Source organism: Microcaecilia unicolor, chromosome 2 (assembly GCF_901765095.1).
Source record: "Microcaecilia unicolor chromosome 2, aMicUni1.1, whole genome shotgun sequence".
NCBI classification, from domain to species: Eukaryota; Metazoa; Chordata; class Amphibia; order Gymnophiona; family Siphonopidae; genus Microcaecilia; species Microcaecilia unicolor.
Window position 1 is genome coordinate 458,873,810 of NC_044032.1, and position 23,492 is coordinate 458,897,301.

Below are 23,492 nucleotides of genomic sequence, written 5' to 3' on the forward strand. Positions count from 1 at the left end.
TAGGCAAAGACAACCAAATGAGGCTTGGGAACCTCAAGTAAGATGCCCATCTTCAGGCTTGGGAACCTGTGCCAAGTGGCTGAACTTGCCTGGCTATCGGGCGTGACCTCTTTGCGATGAGATTGCCACTTCCTATTGAATTGGTAGTGGCATAGCCACCATGGACCAACGCATGCTTAAAGCAAGTGACTTATACAGCAATTAGAAACATCGATGGGCCCTATATCCGTTTCATCTATCATTCAACAATACTGGCCAAAAAACACTTTTTTTACAATCCTTATATGGAGAGACTCCAAATTGAAAACTACATATTCTGATAGAAGCAAATCTGCTCTTTCTAATGGTGCTAAAAGAAAGAATATTGAAGCTGTCCCACTGGAGATCAAGGGCATCAAAGATAGCCCAAAATGGGCAAAAATGCTTTTTATACCAACTTTGAACGCTTATAATTTTTCAACCACTTGAAGGAAAGTGCTGTAAATTGGAATGCCTCATTACAGCCGTGCATTTAGTACACCTACCAAAAATCAACCTGAAAGGCCAACTAGTTTAGAAACTACAGCAGCCTCAACATCGCTGTAAATTGATTTTTGCCGTTTTTTGGGGCAAAGTTTGAGCCTAAACCATTCAAAAAGTAAGAGGACTAGGAACATGGGGTTTTGCCAGTTCATTAAGCCCTAAAAGTAGTGCAGGTTCTCCAAATATCCCCCTTATACTACTAAAACTTCCAGTTTTACAGCTTCTGGAAGTTGGCCCAAAATGTCATTTTTGCTCAGGCAACATTTTGCAACCCTTTACTTGAGGTCCCCTAGAACCTCCAATTTTTAGACTTTTGAACTAAAATTTTGCACAGCTTAGTTTATCATAAAGAAACTATGTACCAAATTTCATCAAAATCTGAGATGGTGAGGTGGGGACGACCTTTAAAATTGCTCCACTTGACACGGAATGACTCTATAGGTATTTACTAGTTTGAGCTAGGAATCAATTACAGAGAACATCATGGAAGATACTTCTACATCATTATTTTGTACTCCACACCACATTGGAATGGCACACCCTGCCATGGAAGTTAGGCCAGGAATGATGCAGGGCTAGCCTTCAAAACCAATGAGGGTCATCTGCTCTCTCACAAAGATACTCATTACTTTGGGCAGCTGGACACTTAGCTACACTTACTGTGCATTTGAACACCACACTATAATCCATAGCCTTTGATCAAGCACTGTTGCACAATGACTATTTGGTGGAGGCAGAAGGAGCGGGGAGGGGAGTAAGGGAAGTTTTTATAAACTGGAGAAAACTGAGCTACTTGCAAATGAGGGCTCATGGTGCCACAGGCCACTGGAAATTGATTTCCTTTAAACAAGAAGTCCAAAAGGAGCAGAAGGAAACCACCTAGCAACAAAGAGGAAATCAAATCCAACTACTTAAAAGATTTACCAAACACAGAGAGAACATGTCAAATACAGTATTTTGTGCATAAATAATTTGCTTACTGTTGACGTAACTGACGGCAGCTTTCAATGTGTGTATTAGTATTTTGGTGCTGAATCCAATCCTATATAAGAGGGGAAAATAAGCACAGAAGTTTAATGCTAGAAAGTACATTTACTCAACACCCCTAAACACAAACTATTTGTAGGTCCCCATTCTTTAAAGGGAAACGTTAAACTGAGTTAATATATCATTAATTCCTTTCTAAAATAATTAATCTCACATCCAAATGTTTTCCTCAACTATTTTAGAATACAAATTGTAGAAATCACAATCCTGTCATTAAGCAAAAACCTGTAAAGAAAAAAAATGTGCCACTCTAAAGTTAGAACTATTATACTGACTTAAGTACACTTGAACTGACTAAATATAAAATATACACTTAAAACTATTCAATAGATATTAGTCATGAGTACTATATCACAAATGTATCCTATTCTACATTTTTGTCTCTTTTGTACTAGTTGATTCAATGTTTTTTTCTCCCTACATAGAGCCCCCCACCCTACATTAGGATATAAATATAAGATGAATAAAAAGCTTAACAGACCTTTTATTTCTGGCTAAAGGCAAATTCTATATATGAAGACATTAGCCTATTAACTTTAACCTGTGCTCTAATTATTAATCATTGATCAGGGACATAATAAAGAGCCAAATCAGATCAAAAGGTTGCAGTCCAAATTAGCTGAAACAGTACAACTTTAAAGCTATGAAGTTTACCAATGTCTTTCATGTAATTGAAAAAGCTACTATATGTGCAGCTTAGCGTGTAGAAGAGAATGTGAAATGCTATAAAAAAAAAAAAAAGTTCATCAACTAAAATGTATACACTAGTCTAGAATGTACATACTAGCCTAGAAGAGTCCTATGCCTAAAATACAAACTTGTAAACTACAAATATGTATCATCCTTAGGGTGCTCTCCATTTCAAAGTGAATAAAAACTTCAACCACACTAGGCATTTGTACTTTTAGACAACTGTTTTTTTTTTTTGTTTGTTTTTCATGTGAAGGAACCAATTCATCATAAATTGGTTGTGCTTAACATGTTTAACAGTATAATCAAGTGAGACCAGAATGGTTGTCTGTCAAAAGTAGCAAGTAAAATACATTTTTTTCTGTTAAAAAAGGGGGGTGGGGAAGATCCCTAAGGGTTTTCATACTGGAGGAGTTTTTCAGCTAGAATTCAGCTAGAATTCCCATTATGGACTCAGTCCCCCGTTGTTAGATTGTGCAACTCAGTGATTTCCAAGCAGTTTTCAACGTCTACCAGCAACCTTGCTTAGGCTGCTGTCATTTGACCTTCCACATCAGCTACAGCCTCAGATTCAGCTGGGTAGTATTACCCCAATGCCTCAGCATTCAACAAGCAGTTCACTGCGGCAAAAGAGACTGCTAGCAAATGGTAAATGGAAGTCATCAGGAATACTGCTGCCAGGTTAGCAACTGTGGTGGCCTGTATGTAGGTGAACATTCTGGCTGTTCACCACGCAACTGATGTGAACATCCTCCACTTCACCAATGGCTATCTGGCTGCTTCTGTAAACAAAGTGGCAAAACGGTTTCTGATACTGTAGATTGAGGCAACTCACTAGTACAGCAACCCAGAATTTCAACAATTTCCAAACTGCTTCCTTATGTGTTTTAACTTTAAGGCTTAAGCTATATGCTGGGACCATGTCAGAACATCTCATGTTCCCATCTAGGAAAGAACTTTCATTATGGAAGAACAAAGAAGTGTTAACATGCTGACTCTTAGAGGACTCTTCTAAATATTGTATGTCTATCATTTACCAGACCAAAAGTTCTAGTAGCTGCAAAGAAAAAAAAATCCACACACATACCATTACAACATGAGGTTAAAAAACTAACTGTTCTGGTTACCTCGTTGCAAGATTTAAGTACAATCATATTCATTTCCTATCATCAGAAGTATCTGGCTGTGACTTATCTAGTGCCCCCTGCTATTTAATAGGTAGGTTATAAATATAATAAATATTAGAGCAACCTAAGATATTTAATTTCTGCTAATTAGATATCTCAAACCAGAAAACAATATTTAGTCAAATCTAACTTCACTACTTAAGGGATTTGGATCACTCCTTACCAGAGGCCTTTTTAAAGAATCTAGAAGGAGGCCGAAATTAAATAGTTAATGCTTGAACAGACTTTTTAAGCTATTTCCACTAGACAAGGTACATTTTCTCATCAATAATATTCCCCACATTCCTCTATGTTTTTTTTCAACAAGGGCCATGTGATCAAGAATCCATGTGTACACAGACCACATGATATTTCAGTCTGTTACAGCATGATTTATACTCGAAAGGGTGAATCTCATAAAATTGACTTCATCCTATATAATAAAAAGCACCTCCAACGTTCTGAAGCTTACTCCGTGAAAGTGAAGCCTTGAAGCATTCGTGCTCCTGCTGTATCCATCTCCTAAATTGACGTCATGTACTTCTGCGTTCATCACAAACAGCAAAGACCAATCACTGGAAGGGAACGCTGCACAGTTGCCAGGCAACGGAACGCGAAGTCACATGCATGGTGTCGTCGTCATCCCTCCCTTCCAGTTCCAGGCCCCCTACCTCCAAATTTTAAAAGTCATCTTCACTTACAAAGTTGGGTTTACGGCGGCTGGCAGCAGCTGTAAAAGGCATGCAGGCTTGACCCCTCTCTCAGCTCTGGTCCCGCCTTGCGCAAACAGAAAATGAGGGCGGGACCAGAGCTGAGAGAGAAGGGCCGAGGATGCACGCCTTTTACCGCTGACGGCCGCCGTAACCCCGACTTTATAAGTGAAGATGACTTCTAAAATTCTGAAAGAGAGGGGTGCTGGAACTGGAAGGGAGGGAGGGGGGGGAGGAACGAGACACCTTGAAACTCGGAGAGAGGGAGGGGACGACCCTGGAGCTGGGAGGGAAGGTGGAGGGAGGGGGGACACGACCCCGGAACTCGGAGGGAGGGAGGGAAGGGGACACGACCCCGGAACTCGGAGGGAGGGAGGGAAGGGGACACGACCCCGGAACTCGGAGGGAGGGGGACACGACCCCGGAACTCGGAGGGAGGGGGGACATGACCCCGGAACTCGGAGGGAGGGGGGACACGACCCCGGAACTCGGAGGGAGGGAGGGGGGAGAGACACGACCCCGGAACTCAGAGGGAGGGAGGGAGGGGGGGACACGACCCCGGAACTCAGAGGGAGGGAGGGAAACACGACCCCCCGGAACTCGGAGGAAGGGAGACACGACCCCGTAACTCAGAGGAAGGGAGGGAGGGAGGGAGACACGACCCGGGAACTCTGAGGAAGGGAGGGAGGGAGGGAGACACGACCCCGGAACTCGGAGGAAGGGAGAGAGGGAGACACGACACCGGAACTCAAAGAGAGGGAGGGAGGGAGACACGACCTCGGAACTCAGAGGGAGGGAGGGAGACACGACCCCGGATCTCAGAGGGAGGGAGGGAGGGAGACACGACCCTGGATCTCAGAGGGAGGGAGGGAGACACGACCCTAGATCTCAGAGGGAGGGAGGGAGGGAGATAGACACGACCCCGGATCTCAGAGAGAGGGAGGGAGATAGACACGACCCCGGATCTCAGAGGGAGGGAGGGAGATAGACACGACCCCGGAACTCGGAGGGAAGGGGGGACACGACCCCGGAACTCGGAGGGAAGGGGGGACACGACCCCGGAACTCAGAGGGAGGGAGGGGACGACCCTTGAACTCGAAGGGAGGGAGGGGACGATCCCAGAACTCGAAGGGAGGGAGGGAGGGGACGACCCTGGAACTCGAAGGGAGGGAGTTGACGACCCTGGAACTCGGAGGGAGGGAGGAGGGGACGGACGACCCTGGAACTCGGAGAGGGGGGGACGGACGACCATGGAACTGGGAGAGAGGGAGGGAGGGGGAACGACCCTGGAACTGGGAGGGAGGGAGGGGGCCCATGGCGCACACATTCTCACACACACACTTGCACCAAATTTCACACTGTCACGCGCACACACACACATTCACTCTCTCTCTTTCACAGAGTCACTCTCACACACACACTCTCAAACATACACACTCCGAGGAAAACCTTGCTAGCGCCCGTTTCGTTTGTGGCAGAAACGGGCCTTTCTTACTAGTTTACAATAAATTGTTCTGTAATGCTTCAAAATCATAGGTAAAAACTTGTTTTGCTAAAATCTCAAATGGGCCACATTTGGCCCATGGACAGCAAATTGGACACCCCTGCTCTACAGAAACAGCCATTGATTAAAAAGTGAAATTATGTTATACCTGATAATTTCCTTTCCTTTAGCTGGGCTTCACCTTCACCGACGAGTGGGTGTTCTCTCTCCTACCAGCAGATAGAGGTAGAGAAACACTAATCTCTTCCACTGAACTCACTGGTACAAGTGCTGGAGCTTGGTGGAAAACTCCAGTATGCAACTGCTAAAGTAGCAGATGGCCCATTATAATGCATACTCATGCCCCATTCACTGCAGCTGCAATTATCAAGTGAGCATCACCACATCCATGCCACTCGCTACCCTGCATCTACAAATTTCATTCATTCTCAATTTATGGGATTTACTCAAGCAGAATTATAGGGAGTGGGGGGCAGATAAGGTTCTATGAATGACAGCTCTACGGAAGTCCAAGAGTGCCCAGCACAACTAGCCTGTAATGCTCCACACAGAAATGGAGCAATGACCACATTGCTGACTGACAAATCTCTTCCAGACAGATTCCCTGAGCTTCCACCCAGGTCACCTGAGCTCAAGTGTTCTCAACACAGGTGGAATTCTCCAGTTTGTACATAAGTAAACAGCCTCAATAGCTGCCTGACCCTTTGACCCTTCTGAGATTCGTAACAAAATAAAAACGTGGTCTAGGTACCAGAACCCTTATCCACAAAAGGCGGCACACGCATCTCCTGGTTTAAATGAAATGAAGTGACCTCAGTAAGGAGGGAACTGTGCAGATGGACACCAAATCCACTGAAAGGAAAATTTTCTTGCCTGATAATGTTCTTTCCATTAAATCAAAGCAGATAAATACAGAGACTTGTGGGTTATGACCATTTATCAGCAGGAAGAGAGAGAGGACACTGAGCTGAACTCTTAGAATGGTATGCTCCTTGGTCATCCAGAACTTCCCATAAAGCAGAAGGATCAGACAGGATACGTACAGTCCTCTTTCCTCACAACTTGAGAGGTGATTACTTGAATTATAAAACTCAGAAACCTGTAACAAACTAAAAGAGAAATAAGCTTAGAAGTGATAGCAGCAGGATGAGGGTGGGGTTCTGGATTGATCTGGTGTGACTAAAGGAAAGAAAATCATCAGGTAAGAATGTCTCCTTCCTTGGTATTCATCCCAGAGTAATGACAGAACTGAAAAATGAGCTTGCGGAGCTATTGTTAGAAATATGCAATTTATCCTTAAAATCGAGCGTGGTACCAGAAGATTGGAGGGTGGCCAATGTAACGCCGATTTTTAAAAAAAGGTTCCAGAGGAGATCCGGGAAATTATAGACCGGTGAGTCGGACGTCGGTGCCGGGCAAAATGGTAGAGACTATTATTAAGAACAAAATTACACAGCATATTCAAAAGCATGGATTAATGACACAAAGTCAACATGGATTTAGTGAAGGGAAATCTTGCCTCACCAATCTACTACATTTCTTTGAAGGGGTAAACAAACATGTGGATAAAGGGGAGCCGGATGATACTGTGTATCTGGATTTTCAGAAGGCGTTTGACAAAGTACCTCATGAAAGACTTCAGAGGAAATTGGAGAGTCATGGGATAGGAGGTAGTGTTCTATTGTGGATTAAAAACTGGTTCAATAGAAAACAGAGTAGGGTTAAATGGTCAGTATTCTCAATGGAGAAGGGTAGTTAGTGGGGTTCCCTAAGGGGTCTGTGCTGGGACCGCTGCTTTTTAACATATTTATAAATGACCTAGAGATGGGAGTAACTAATGAGGTAATTAAATTTGCTGATGACACAAAGTTATTCAAAATCATTAAATCGCATGAGGATTGTGAAAAATTACAAGTGGACCTTACGAGACTGGGCGTCTAAATGGCAGATGACGTTTAATGTGAGCAAGCGCAAAGTGATGCATGTGGGAATGAGGAACCTGAATTATAGCTACGTCATGCAAGGTTTCAAGGTTAGGTTAGGAGTCACAGACCAAGAAAGGGATCTAGGTGTCGTTGTTCATGATACGTTGAAACCTTCTGCTCAGTGTGCTGCAGCGGCTAAGAAAGCAAATAGAATCTTAGGTATTAGGAAAGGAATGGAAAACAAAAATGAGGATGTTATAATGCCTTTGTATTGCTCCATGGTGCGACCGCACCTCAAATATGTTCAATTCTGGTTGCCGCATCTCAAAAAAGATAATAGTGGAATTAGAAAAGGTCCAGAGAAGGGTGACGAAAATGATAAAGGGGATGGGACAACTTCCCTATGAGGAAAGGCTAATGCGGCTAGGGCTCTTCAGCTTGGAGAAAAAGCGGCTGAGGGGAGATATGATAGGTCTATAAAATAATGAGTGAAGTTGAACGAGTAGATGTGAAGCGTCTGTTCACGCTTTCCAAAAATACTAGGACTAGGGGGCATGCGATGAAGCTGATGAAGCTATAATGTAGTAAACTTAAAACGAATCGGAAGAAATTTTTCTTCACTCGTAATTAAACTCTGGAATTCTTTGCTAGAGAATGTGGTAAAGGCTGTTAGCTTAGCGGAGTTTAAAAAAGGTTTGGACGGCTTCCTAAAGGAAAAGTCCACAGACTGTTATTAAATGGACTTGGGGAAAATCCACTATTTCTGGGATAAGCAGTATAAAATGTTTTGTACATTTTTGGGATCTTGCCGGGTATTTGTGACCTGGATTGGCCACTGCTGGAAACAGGATGCTGGGCTCGATTGACCTTTGGTCTTTCCCGGTATGGCAATACTTATGTACTTTTGTCATCAGCAGCAGATGAATCCAGAGACTTGTGAGACGTCCTCAAATAGGGTGGGAATTGGAAGCACCTCGTCATCAGAAATAGATGAATCCAGAGACCCGTGGGACATCTTCAAACAGGACGTGAATTGGAAGCACCTGTGGAAAACACAGATGCCCCTGCTCAAGCCGCGACATCCAAACAATAATGCTTAGAGAATGAATGCCAAGAGGACCATGTAGCCAATCTACAGATTTATTCAAGAGAATAAATCCTAGATTCTGCCCAGGACACTGAAAAGAGCTCTGGTGGAATGAGCTGAGAGAGAAAACGGAAACTGCTTCCTTAACAGCAGATAAGCTGAAGCAATAGCTTCCTTAATCCAATGAGCAATCATCGCCCTCAACACTATTCTACCTCAATTCGGGCCATCCAGTAATATGAAAAGGTGATTGGAGAACAAACTCACTAGTAACTTGAAGGTACTGGAGAACATGCCAACCATTGAGCAGATGTAGCAAGCCAAATTCTTTCCCATAGTGGTCCTTCCTAAACAAAGGAAAAAAATAAAGGTTAATTCAGATAGAAAGAGAGAGACCACCTTAGGCAAAAAGGAAAGAAGGAAAGAACAATGCGAAAGGACACACCCACCTCAGTGAAGAGGAGGAATGGGTCCCGACTGGAAAGCTCCTGAAGCTCTCAAATTCGCCAAACAGAAGAAACCACCACCAGAATAAACATCTTAAAAGGTAAGATCTGAGTGTTGCCTTCCGAAGGAGGTCAAAGGGTGCCTCCTGTAGAGAACTAAGGACCAGATTTAGATTCCCATTTCGGACAAGGGAGTTGAAAAAGGATGCTTAAGACAATTTGACTCCTTTCTAAAACCTAAATATCCGGATATGCAGCAATATAATTCTGAAGCCAACAGCGGTGGCAACTTGAACCTGAAGAGTTATAAGCTAGACCCTTCTGTAATCCCTCCTGTAAGGCGGCCAGGGAGTTCTGGCTCAGATAATCCAATTGAACAAGTTGAGTTCCTGCAATGTGTGCGGACAAGTAGAGTAAATGCTTTTCCGCCTACTAAAGCAAATAAGACTCTGCAGCCAGCTGAGTACTACGAGTGCCTCCCTGCTTGTTTATGTAGGCTACTGCTGTGAGATTGTTGACAGAATCCAGACAGGCTTGTCCAACAGAAAGAGCTGAAATGTTATCAGGGCCTTGCGAACCACCCTGAGCTCCAGATGGTTTATTGGCCAATGAGACTGTCTCGTTTCAAAGACCTTAAGCGTACTGATGAAGACAGTGGGACAGCTCCCCCCCCCCCCCCCCAGCTGCATAAGAACCAGAAACTGCCACCTGCAGAGAGCCAAGACCTCAAATGAAAACTTCAATGCAGATTCCAGCATTGTCTTGGTGATCCTTAAGAGCAATCCCACTTTCCACAGGAAGAGTCGCTGTCTTTATAACCACAGCAACTAAGGCAACTGACATTTTTCCAACTCAAAGACAGATGGGGTATAGATGAGACACAGCCGACCACCTGAGGTGGACATCGGGAGTGCTCCACAGTGCAGAAATGAGCTCCTGCAAAGAACCTCCAAGACCTTAAGTTATAAAGGAAGGACGTTCCGCTTTATGAAAACTAACTTACGGACTGCCGTAGTATCATCAGCCCCATCTGGTAAGTTCTCCCTCCTTCAATAACTCAAGCATAGCAAAATTGAAAGAAGCTGCAGATAAGACCACTCAGAAGATGATGGAGGAGAAACAGATTCCACATCAGCCACACTGTCCTTAGATGAAGTGCCTGACTGCAAAGACTGAATAGCTTGCTGAGGCACAGAGGCAGAATTAGTGTGCGTAAGATATACTTACTGCAAAAGCAGGACAAAATCAGGATAAAAAGGGCTCATGAGAAGACGACCCTACAGCAGCCAACAGAGTCGAATGGGAACTGGACTCATACTGAAGAGAGAGTCGCAGCCACATTGCTCTCACCCGTAGTAGAAAAACTGAGGGAATCAAACAGCCGCCATTGGTAAGGAGGCAGAGGCGCCAGAATCCTGAGACTCCACTGCTGATTCAGCTGCATAGGAACCTGACAACCCCGTAAGTCCTGTCACACTGGCTGAGGGACTCAAAAACAAGCATACTGCCCTGCCGCTACTCTTCATGCTCCACAACAAGAGCATTTTACCACTTCAGCAGCCATTAAGAAATAGCCAGAAATAAAATCAAGAGTTAGTAAAACCCAAAGAGGCAGAATTTAAAGCGATACCCCAAAATCCTGTTCACCCCAGGTCTGTCAGTTTCTCAGTCAGAAATGAAGCACAGAGAAAGTAGTGCAGGCAGAACCCACCTCCCAAATAAAGCCACAGCAGCCTTAAATTGCTTTCTATCCAACTCTTTTTATTTATATATTTTTAAAACTCCTGCAAGGAAGGAGAATGGAGAAGGAAGAATCAGCAGGAGGTGGGGGAGAAGGCCTAACACCACCAGGTGTACCCCAAGAGTAGGCACCAACAGCAGTCTAAACCACCCCCTGTTCAACTGGACTAGAAAACTCAGAATAGGAGCTAACAGCATATGAACCCAGTAGCTGGTGACAGACTGTCCACAGTTGGCTGGAGATAGAGAAAAATACTGTCTAAGATAGAGTTCTGCTCAGTGTCTTCTTATCTCCACCTGCTGGTAGATGGCCATACATCACAATGGTCATTCCATGTCAAACCAACCAATGGTCCCCACCTCACCATTTAGTCTACCAGAATGGAGACCAATATACAAGATGAAAAGCTGCAAAATCTCAGATTTCTATCTTCAACAGTTTTCATAATACCAGCTTTTTATCCAACAGGGGATCAGCACAGATTGGGCACCTTTCCACTTATTCCGACTTTTGTGTAGATTCAGAAACTGCAACCCATTTTGAGTGGACACATGGTTTCCTAGATATTGTCAAAAAATTGATTTTATTCAAAATCACATAAAATGCTTTTTTCAGCAAACTACTGTGCCAAAGATATTAAAGGAAAAGCTTTCATACTTTATCTGTTAATAGCACCGGTTAAAAATGAGCATTGTGTGTTAATTTTGTTGAGCATATGCCTAACTGAAAACTGTCATACTCTCAAGTCCACTTTGGAGGCACTTATGTGGAACAAGTAGTACAAAAACGAGCTTTACACTGGAAAGTGCAAGAGAAATCCTCATTTGGTGATTGTTTCATTTTGCTTCCGTTAGGCTTTATATGTTAACCTTATGAGCCAAATGTCATCTCATAGAACTATATGTGCATCATGAGTAACTAAAAATTCTAGTACTGGCTGCTCAGATTAAATGAACTTGTTTTTATACAATGTTTAGATGCAATTTTATGATATTTAGTCATAATTTAGCTCTGAAAATATAAATCAGACCTTTCTGCTGTAAAATTCTCGCCCAGACCACTTTTTGCACAAAAAGTCCAAAATTAGTGTGTCCAAGTTGCACAGTTCTGTAGGTCTGTCAACAGACTTTCAATAACTTCTATATAATTGCCAGGTTAGCCATTCAAAGTTTCTAAATGGTAAACCGATGTTATAATCTATGCGTAAAGAAATCTAGTATCTCTTGATTCGGTTTGGCAAATAGGTCAAGCCAACAAAGTTTCCAGTCAATAAGAGCTTGACAAATATGAAATTCTGACTAATGAGATGCTTGGCACAGATTTATCTGATCAATGAGAATAACCAGACAGGTCACATTATTACATTTCAATTCAATTCCATCTTGACTCTGTTCAACAGTGATTTGTTATAAAATATTTCTCTGGACTATTTCTTGGATCAAGTAGTGACAATATGGCTGAAAAATTAGGGTCTTGCTCTGCTGGAGTTCATTGTGAGGACAGATGACACCAGAAAAATTACTGCAGAAAGACTGGTCTGTTTGATCTGTCAGTTTTAACTTGAGAATGAGAAGAAATCTACTATTTGTAAAAATCAGTGGACTAGAAGGATAGTTTTATCTTCAGATGCTACACTATTTAAAATATTTATAGACACTCAATCCAGATGTACTCTGTAGTTTCCAAAAGAACATTCATAATACATAAGTAAAACAAACTAGACAAACCATATTAATACATAGAGAGAGAGAGAGAGAGGTCTATAGAGATATAGATAGATGTCTATAGATACACACTGTAATGGAAGTGAATTTTAAAGATTGTTTTTCAACCCGGTCTTGATAACCTAGTGCACTCAGGGTCTGTATTGTAGATTAGAAGTAATTCTGTTTAACTTTTACTGTATGAAAACAAGTTGGAATGCAGAAGATAAGACAGCTCTAATTTATGTGAAGGGAAAGATGGCTCTTGTTTTCAGAAGTTCAGCCTGGCCATCAGAAGTTCAGCCTGGCCACCTGGACTTGGGAAAGCAAGTGACCACGTCCCCACAGTACCTAAAACAGAGAAGCATTCTGTAATTTTCCCTAGCTCTGAACATGAGTTCTGAGCCTAATAAAAAGGGGAGTTTCTTTCAGTGAAATCGGGAGCGCATCTGTAACGTACGTACTGTGCATAGAATCTGTTCCTGGTCTAAAAAGCTCCTGGCTTTCGCTGTAATGGGCCCCCCCCCCCAGCTGATGTTAAGAGCCTGGATGATGTAAGGACCAGTGATGTTGTATGTATGTATTATTGCTTCTTTTCCTGGTCTAAGAACTCTTAGCATTGCTTAGATGTAGAGACCAGTTATGTAATGATTGTTTAGCTAATCATTGTATGTGTCTTAACCATTGTATATATATCTTAATCAATGTAGAATTTAGCTCCTCTAATAAAGGTTTCATTTATCTAATACGAATCCAAAAGAATCCACGGTAATTTGAGTAGTCTGTGTCAGTGAGAGAGGCTGTAAATTAATAGCAGTACACACACACAATCAGAATACAAAGCCTGTCAATCATTAGAACAGAGCAAAAAAAAAGTCTATACTCCAAATGCCTTACAAAACAGTAACTTTTTGAAAATCAATATTTGCTGTTAGCAAACAGTGGTAGATGGTCCTAAAACAACTTTAAAAATAGAATACTCTTATAACCTTATAACTGTAAAAGAGGGAATTTCCATCAAACTAGAGTCAGAATATCTTAATAATCACACTGGCTGATATATGCGCGAAGCGCAAAGTTGAACCATTCACAGATGATACCAAATTATTCACTGCTTTAAAAACCAGCAATAAAATCTTAAAAAGTTATTCTCTGTTAATCAGGAGCAACTAATAAAAAAAGTTTACTTGGACAAGTATGAATTCAGGCAGAAGTCATGTGCTGATCCATTTTCAGTTCATGCTACTGCAGTAAAGGGTGCTCTTAGAGAAGTATCCATGGATCTTGCTAGGCAAATTTCTTACAGCAGCAGATGTCAACAAGAAATTAAACCTGGCCAGAAACTTTGTCCCAAGTGTTTATCAGCTTCTGCAGCAAGAGGTACTGTATCAGAATATGAAGAAAACTTTTTGACTAAATTTGACTAAATACACAAGTCTACTGCTCTTGGGTGCAGTCTGATGAAATCTGGAAAAGTAAACAGAAGAGAGTTTGCTGCGGCAACATAAAACTTGAAGACAAAATTTGCTCATGCACTGGAAACTACAACTAGAGTAAGGACAAAACTGCACAAACGTTCTTATCTGGATGAAACAATTAAAAACATGAAAGATACAGTTGCTAAGTCTTCTAAAAAGATTCAGATACCGATAATGGTACATTCAAGCTGGACAAGAGCAAATGGCAGAAGAATTTGGAGTTTCAAAATATATAGTTAAAGCGCGAAAATTACGGAAAACTACTGGATTAATGGCTGAGCCCGAATGCAGTAAAGCCATCTGAAGTGCTGACTCAAGAAGCCAAATTTTATGAGAATGATATTTCCTGAACCTGCCCTAGAAAGAAAGGATCTCTGAAGATCAATGGTGAGTGCATCCATAAAAAGACTACTCCTAGCAAATCTGACATGGGGAAACAGGAGTAGTCCTTCTTGGGGACTACAAAGACAGCATACCAACTGTGTCCCCATTCATGAGACGGTACGGAGACAATGGCCCCTAACTGCTGCATTTGCTGCAGAGTGGTCTGTACAGCCGCCTGATTGGGGCTAACCGTACACAGGTACTCAAAGAAAAAATCTGCAACGTGAGAGAATTCTAATTTGTAACCATCTCAAATAAGCTCCAAGAACCATTGGTCCAAAGTAATCGCAGCCCACTTGTCAATAAACTGGGACAGCAGTCCCCCTATCCGAAACCACGAGTGGGCCATGACTATCATTGTGAAGGTCGAGAAGCAGGAGATGCTCTAGTCTGCTGACTGGCTGAGCACCTGTCTGTCTGAAAAGACTGCTATTGTTGAAAGCGAGGCCTGGAGGAAAATGCAGACCTACCATGGCAACTGCGCTTATTATCCTTAAACCGTTACCTCAACTGTCCTGACTTGAAAGAAGTGTGAGGCTTGTCTTCAGGCAGATGATGAGACTTGGAATCCCCCGAGATCCTTTAACTTCTCCAAATCGTCACTGAAGTTTACTCTTAAAAGGAAGCTTAACCAAACGCTGTTTAGAAGCTGCATCTACAGCTCAGTGTTGCAACCATAACAAGCAACTGCCAATCACAGCCAAGGACATCTGCTTGGCAGATGCACGTACGAGATTATACAAAGAATCTGCTATATAGGCCAACCCCATCTCCACATCCGGGAGTTCAGGAAATGTTCACACTCCAGACATGGTCAAATCAGCAGCCCGTTGGATCCATGACAAACAAGCTCTAGCAGCTTACGAGCTGCAGACTGCTGCCTACAGGGTAAGTGTGAACACTTCAGAGGAAAGTGTCAGTGAAGCCTCCAACTTACGATCCTGCATATTCTTAAGAGCTATTCCACCCTTCCACAGGCAAAGTCACCACAGCTACCAAAGCATCCACCTTAGGTAAATGCATCCGGTCCAGCTCAGCTTGCGAGACCAGATAAAGCCAGGACATTGCCTTAGGCACTCGCAGACCACTATCAGGTGTGTCCCACTGCACTAGGCTCCTGTATTGCTTTGTGAATAGGAAAGGATTTGGGTGGCTTTTTAGTGCTTGCCATCTTAGGATAAAAAGAGCCCACGGACTACGCCCCTGGAAAATAAATACTTAAAGCTTCCAAAGGCTTTTAAAATAAAAGCCAGCAGCACTTCCCTGTGGAACACCCGGACCACGGTGGGATTGTCCACCTCATCCAGCAGAAGTTACGCTTCCTCCAAATCTTCCATACCGTGCCCCAAAACTGCTGAAGTTGCCATACCCCCCTCCCCCGAATCAGAGGGAACATGCGAGGGGGGCAGTGGGCTCCACCTCAGAGCCTGAAGAAACGCAACGTCTGAGTGCTCCAAGCCAGGCAAGCATGTCACAGGAAGTGGGGGGGGGGGGGGGGGGGGCACCACAAACAGCCCAGCCATGGCTAAGTACAGCCCGGAGTAGCCCACTTTAATGTGCTTGAAGCAGCAACAAAATTAATTCTGGCAAAAAAAAAAAAAAAAAAAAAAAAAACACTCCCCTGCTCCTCCCACAGGAGCAGTGCTACTGCCAGCACCTGTAGAGGCCTCCAAAGGCAGAAAATCTGCCCCGATATCAGGAGCACAGCGGGAGCTGCCACGGTCCCTATACCGCAGGAAGGTCAAAATGGCCAACACCAAGGCTGGCAAACGGGAACACGGCCAGATGTCCTTTGCATGGGAAACCGCAGCGCCAACATCGCCACCAGGCTCCTGTCACTGGACATGGATGGAGGAGAGGGTAGGAGAAATGCTGGACATGGATGAAGGCGAGGGAAGACAGGATTTGTAGTGCACTGGTCCCTCTGACATGCCAGGACACAAACTGGACACCCTAGGGGGGCACTGCAGCGGACTTCAGAAATTGCTCCCAGGTGCATAGCTCCCTTACCTTGGGTGCTGAGCCCCCACCCCCCCCCCCCAAACTGCACACCCCTACCATAGCCCTTAGGGATGAAGGGGCGCACCTACATGTGGGTACAGTGGGTTTCTGGTGAATTTTGGAGGGCTCACATTTACCAGCACAAGTGTAACAGGTAAGGGGGGGATGGGCCTGGGTCCGCCTGCTTGAAGTGCACTGCATCCACTACAACTGCTCCAGGTACCTGCATACTGCTGCGATGGACCTGAGTATGGCATTTGAGGCTGGCATAGAGGCTGGCAAAAAAGTATTTTGAAAGTTTTTTTTTTTTTGAGGGTGGGAGGGGGTTAGTGACCACCGGGGGAGTAAGGGGAAGTGATCCCCGATTCCCATCTGGCCGGTTCGGTCACCTCTTTGATGCTTGGTCGTGAAAAAAAAAAATGGACCAAGTAAAGTCGCCCAAGTGTTAGTCAGGTACGCCCTTCTTTTTTCCATTATCGGCCGAGGACGCCCATCTCCTAAGCATGCATCAGTCCCGCCTTCGCTACACTGCCGACGCCCCCGTGAACTTTGGTTGTCCCCGCGACGCAAAGCAGTTGAGGGCTCCCGAAATCGGCTTTCGATTATGCCGATTTGGGAGACCTTGCAAGAAGGACGCCCATCTCCTGATTTGTGTCGGAAGATGGGCGCCCTTCTCTTTCGAAAATTCACCCGACAGCGAACCAGGACTCCAAAAAAGCTTCTCAGACAGGAGAAGAGAACTCTAGCTTGCAACAGTCTCTGATAATATCCAGAACCCACTGGTCTGAGGTGATTTTTGCTGACCGTACAGGAAGTCAGCCGACCCCTATCCTGAACACAAAGGGTGGAACAGCACCCCATCATTGAGAGGGACGACCTCCAACTCCCTATCATGAAGAACCCACAGGTCGCTTATCCCCACTAAAGGAAGCATGCTGCTGAAACCTGGGGTGCTGGAACACCGGCGCTCAGCCTGGACGGTACCAACAAGCCTCCCAAAGACGGGGCAGCACTACTCTGGACCTCAGCGCAGATCTGGGTTTATATCCTCTGGTGTCGCCGACACTTGGAGTCCACAAAATCCTTCACAACCTTCTCCAGATACTCCCCAAAGAGGAACCTGCACCAAAAAGGCAACCTGGTGAGCCGTTTCGATCCCTAAAGCTGCCACCCAATAGTGGAGACACAATCTATGGGAAGAAACCGCCAGCACAATCTGCTTGGCAGATGCATGCACCAAATCATAAGGGGAGCAAGCTAAATAAGCCAGTCCCAATTCCATATGGCAGGAGCCACATCCTGGTCCTGGCTCCAGTGCCTGTTCAGGCCAGCTAAGGCATGCCCTGGCTGTATAGGAACTACAAATAGAGCAAGCACAAACACCTCAAAGGCTCACTTCTAGGAAGAATCTAAGTGCTGGTCCTGCATGTCCAGAGCCATCCCTCCTTCCACCAGGAGGGTGGTCTTCTTGGTAACTGCCATCACCAGAGCATCCACTGTAGGGATGACAAACTTGTTCGTCTGGTCCACGCCAACCAGGTAAAGGCAAGATATCGCCTTAGACACTTTAAGATCCCCGTCAGGGTCTGACAACCGAGCTCTAAGCTCCTGGATGGCCTCATGTTAACGGGAACAACTTGGAAGGCTTCCTCGTGCGGGCCATCTTAGGACTGATTGTGGCAGCAGCTTAGGCTTCTGGGTCAGCGATATTCAAAGTCTCTAAAACGTTGGAGATGAGACAGCAACTCGTCTGGGAAACAAACGATCGGAAGTACGGTCATCAGGTTCCTCCTGGAACTCCCCCCCCCCCCTCCAGCTCATCCAAATGAGAAGGGTGGAGGGACCCCCCAGAAAGTGCAGCAAGTGAAAGAGGTGGGGAAAAGGGGGCCTGACCCCACCTCAGACAGTGAGGCCACCTACCTCCTCTTCTGAACAGGATCATCAGCAGAAGGGGGTAAAACATGTCCCAAGTCCCCAGCAGAACTCTCGGGGGGGGGGGGGGGGGGGGGGGGGAGAGGAACAGAATGAAGCTGGGGTTGAAGTAAAGCCTGCTTTAATAAGTACGCCTGATGCAAGAGTAGCACAAATTGTGAGGAAAAGCCCTCACCAGAGCCCACAGAACCAGTGGAGGTACCTGGAGCAGCCACCAAAAAAGAGCAAGGACCCCTCGCGTAAGTGTCAAGATCCACACTAGCGTACAAAGGCTCTTAAACTGCCATCAGCTGAATGGAAGGAACCGCGTCTGAGGCAGCTGGCAAGATGGCATGCACGCCTGGGGCCTCTGCACAGGGAACAGGCGCTTCGATAGAAAAGCGCTTTCCCCACTAAAGCTTCTAAGCAGACCGCTCAACAGAGCCCCACTGTGGATCTCCTCTTCCCACCGCGGGAGCATCTTTTGACCACCATAGCACATGACACAAACCACGGGAAAACCAAAAGCAAGGAAAATCACTCACCGAGGAAAAGCACAGCACCTCCGAGCACTGGCCTGCCTCTGAAGCAAACACCTCAGGCCTAGTCAAGGCACACCAAAGGAGATAATAGCAAAAAAAAAAAAAAAAAAGGCTACTAGCCCAGGAGATGCCCCATACACAAAGAGTCCAAGAGCAGGTGGAGAAGCCATCCACCACCTGCTGGAAATAGTTATAAACTGGCTGATGTAGGAGCTTGTCCAGTATTACTGACTTCAGTCAAGCAATCTCTATCTCCATCTGCTGGTAAGATGGACACAACCCACCAGTTTCTGGATTCATCTGCTGCATATGCTAAGGAAACTATAGCTTCCAGCTCCACTTATTGCTCATTCTAACCAGTGCTACTAAGGGAAAATTAGGTTCTTACCTTGGTAATTTTCTTTCCTTTAGTCATAGCAGATGAATCCATTACAAATGGGTTGTGCCCACCTACCAGCAGGGGGAGACAGAGAGCACTGAAAAACCATAGTGCCTCTTGGCCAGCTAGCTCCATCTGCCTCTCAGTATTTGAAGCTTCCAAAGCAGTGTCACACCACAAAGTAGAATAACATGAACTTTCCTCACAGCGAACGAACGTCCGAGAACAGGAGCAGTAATTCAAAGGAGGGACGACTTCAACCTCCTGTAACAGAACAGAAAACCTGAAGACTGTTTTCCAACTTCTCCCAATGAAGGAACATATCTACAGGAAAAACTGAACCCAAAACAGCAAATCAATCAGGGCAGGCTCATGGATTCATCTGCTATGACTAAAGGAAAGAAAATTGCCAAGGTAAGAACCTAATTTTCCCTTCCTTGTCATCAAGCAGATGAATCCATTACGAATGGGATGTATCAAAGCAATCCCTGAATAGGGTGGGAACAGGCCACACCACGCGCCAGCACTTGTGCTCCAAAATGTGCATCCCTCCTGGCAGCCACATCCAACCTGTAATGTCGGGCAAATGAGAGCTTAGAAGCCCATGTCGCTGCACTACATATCTCTTGAAGTGAGAGTGCTCCAGTTTCAGCCCAAGAAGAGGAAATCACTCCTGTTGAATGTGCCTTAAAGGCTTCAGGCGGAGGCCGGCTAGACAGCAGATATGCTGGAAAAAATAGCTTCTTTGAGCCAATGAGCCAGAGTAGCTTTAGTCGCTGGAGACCATCTGCGAGGACCTGACAACAAAACAAAAAAGGTGATCAGAGGTCCTGAAAGCATTTGACATGCGCAGATACTGCAACAGAGCCCTTCGCACATCTAGAAAGTGCAAATGCAGAAATGGGTCTCGACAGGACAGCGCCTGGAGCTCAGACACCCGTCTCGCCGATGTAATGGCCACCAAAAAGACTGTCTTTAGGGTCACATCCTTCTCCGAAGCTCGCCTAAGCGGCTCAAAGGGCGAACACTGAAGGGCCTTTAAAACTAACCCCAGGTTCCAGGCCGGACACGGAGCCCGCACGGGAGGACGGAGCCGAAGCACCCCTCTAAGAAACCGTGCCACCTCCGGATAAGCAGCCAGGAAGAGGCCAGCCACCTTCCCCCGAAACATGCTAAGGCTGCAACTTGAACATGCAGGGAATTATAGGCCAAGCCTTTTTGTAAACCATCCTGCAAAAAGTCAAGTATCGGCGAGACAGAAGCCTGCATGGGTGTAATCGCTATAGCAGCACACCAAGCCTCAAACTGGCACCAAATCCGAGCATAGGCAACGGAAAAGGAACGCTTGCGGGCCTGAAGGAGAGTGAAGATGACCTTGTTGGAATAGCTCTTGTCTCTCAATTGCGCCCTCTCAAGAGCCAATGCCGTAAGACCAAAGCGGCAGGCGTCCTCCATAGTTACGGCCCCTGTGACAACAGGTTCCGTACCAGAGGCAAAGGAAGGGGAGCCTCCATCAGCATCCGCCGGAGGTCCGCATACCACAGCCGCCTGGGCCAATCCGGGGCAATGAGAACCACCTCTCCTTGATGTAGCCGAATCCGCAGGAGTACTCGCCCTATCAGGCGACCCTCAGGGGGAGGAATGCTGGCTTCGGCCTAAACCCTGGTAAGCCTTTCTTCAGCTGAGAGGTGCCCAGCTCTACCACCGGCTGCCTTTCAGGTGCTGTGGAGGACTTTCAGCTCATCTGCATATCCTTACAGCCTTCTCCGGGGTGACACCCAGGTCCACTCCGATCCACTCAGGGCCTCCGCTCTAGGTGCCGCGTGCCGGGGCATTTTTCTCTTTATATCTAATCTTCTTCCCAGTTGCTAAAGTACCTCAGTGGAACCAGGTAGCAACGCAGAGTCAGACATCTGCGGCACAGCTCTTTTTAACATGAACGCTTTATGTAAAAGCAACACAAACTCAGGTGAGAAAGGCTCACCTGGCCTCCCGGTTCCAATCCGGGGTAAACAACTCCTTTCGTAGCCTCCATCCGAGGCTCCCCTCCGACCTCAGACCCCTCCGCTCCTGCGGGGGTCGAGCCATGCGGCACATCCAAGATGGTGCCCGGTGCTAGCTCCACCGAGCGGGAAGAAACCTCGCTCGCCATGCTTGGGCCGGCCCTGACGTCTGAACAGCACAATTTACAGAGCCCCACTGCGGATCTGCGCTTGCCACAACGTGAACAGCGCTCCGCAGCCATCGCCGAAAACGGCAGAAATTTTCAAAATGGCGGATTCGCGCCAACACGTCCCGATTGCGGGCCCTCGGAGCTACAAGACTCTCTTACCTCACAGACCGAGTCACACAGCTCCGGTCACGCTGCACAGACCGAAGGAAGCCTCAGGATCGCAGTGCTAACAAGCGCGTTGCGGTATTTTTTCTTTTTTAACGCTGTGAGGAAAGTTAGAGGCAACAGCTACAGAGGCACTCCAGAGGTCCAAGAGAGTGGGAAAGGCAGGGAAAGGACAAACCAATGTGCCTGCATCCACATAGAGAAGTGTGGGAAAGGCAGGGACAGGGCAAACCTATATGCCTGCATCCACATAGGGGGAAGGGTAAGGCAGGGATAGAGCTAACCTATGTGTCTTTAAAGTGAAGCTGCAATAGCCACAACACCCCTGCTACAACTGGCAAAAGCCCAGGAGCCACCCCAGGCAGATTTTTTGAAGGAGCTGAATAAGCTGCGTCCAACCCTGCTGGGGAGATAGAGAATACTGAGAGGCAGATGGAGCTAGTAGGCCAAGAGGCACTATGGTTTTTCAGTGCTCTCTATCTCCCCCTGCTGGTAGGTGGACACAACCCATTCGTAATGGATTCATCTGCTTGATGACAAGGAACAGAAATTATACGTAAGATTTTCATTTAATATCTTTGGCACACTGGTTTGCTGAAAGTGGCATTTTGTTATGCAAGATTATCAAAAAAGGGATTTTATTCAATCTCAGAAACCATGTGTCCTGCTCAAAATGGAGTGCGGTTTCTGAATCTACACAAATTTCACAGCTATAGGACACAATGGTAGAGTTATGAAGTCCTAAACTGTGCCCAAACTTTGTCAGCCATGAATTGTACGGACCCCTGTTGGATAAAAAGCAATTATCTCAAAAACCATTGGGCCTATAAATCTGAAAAGTTGCAGTTTTTCATCTTATATATTGGTCTCCATTCTAGTAAATCATCATCATCAATTTATGAAATGGTGAGGTGGGGAGGTTTCCAAATTTTTGAAGCTGCACAGCAGTGACCTGCAGAGCTGGGAGCGAGGTCGGGGGCCAAGAGTACCAGCCTGACCTACCTATCATCTGCTGAAAATAGAGAAAATATTGTACCTTTCCATGAAGCACCAGCCCTTAAATTGGTGAGGTCACTTGAAGAGATTAGTTGTTTGTTTTTTTTTAACCTACCTCCATCTGCTGGTGGAAGAGGATAACACCTACTCACTCAAGACAGTACAGCCTCAGACAAGGCATTTGCTATTATGGCATTTGCCAAGGGGACTGCCTTTATCCTTGTTTAGTGTAGGGTGAATTACCAGTGGCAGAGCAATCATCTCTTTTCTGGGTCTTTAAGTCTAGACAACTGACCCACTTTTGATATTAATATAACCTACTAAATACTAAATAAAAACAAATATATGAAAAGTGTTAAGTGGAAAATGTTCAGTTGATATGTGAAAAACAAAGCATTTTTGTAATAAAACAGAAGAAAATATTTTTCTGTTATCTGGATTTTTCCTTTACTCATTCAATTTGTGGAGGCAACGACAGTGCCAATTTTCAATAATTCTAATCCCATTATCCATCTGTATCATTTAAAAGAATGTAGAAACCTGTACAGCTATGTAAAAACAGTTTTCATGTTACAGTGACACAACAAACAGTGTTATGAGCTGAGCTAGGATCCTGATGCAGTGAAATAGTGTATATGTATGACAAATTCATTTGCTTATCAGATTCTGTTAACATCTTTGCTGGATTAGTGTCCACTTTTGGTCCACAAATTTCAAGGATGTGGAACATTTGTAGAAATCTAGAGAAAAGCAATAAGAGCTACATAATATGACCAATGAAAAAAGGCAACACAGTTCTAAAAGAGATGGCAATTATTAATTCTCCCTCTCCACTGGTGTTAAACAGAAACAGGGTCTTAAACTGCAGCCAGGAAATATAAATAGGATTTTCCAACTATGGGTAGTTAAGAAATAGAACAAA

General features: G+C 45.1%; 1 protein-coding gene across 1 annotated transcript in view; it reads right to left on the reverse strand.

The window, feature by feature from the left end:
- ZNF638 (zinc finger protein 638) overlaps nt 1–23,492 on the reverse strand; it is a 426,212-nt gene that overhangs the window by 349,784 nt on the left and 52,936 nt on the right. The window contains exon 3 of the mRNA XM_030192174.1: nt 1,503–1,564. Within this exon, the coding sequence (XP_030048034.1) occupies nt 1,503–1,564 (62 nt within the window). The remainder of the gene's footprint in view (nt 1–1,502; nt 1,565–23,492) is intronic.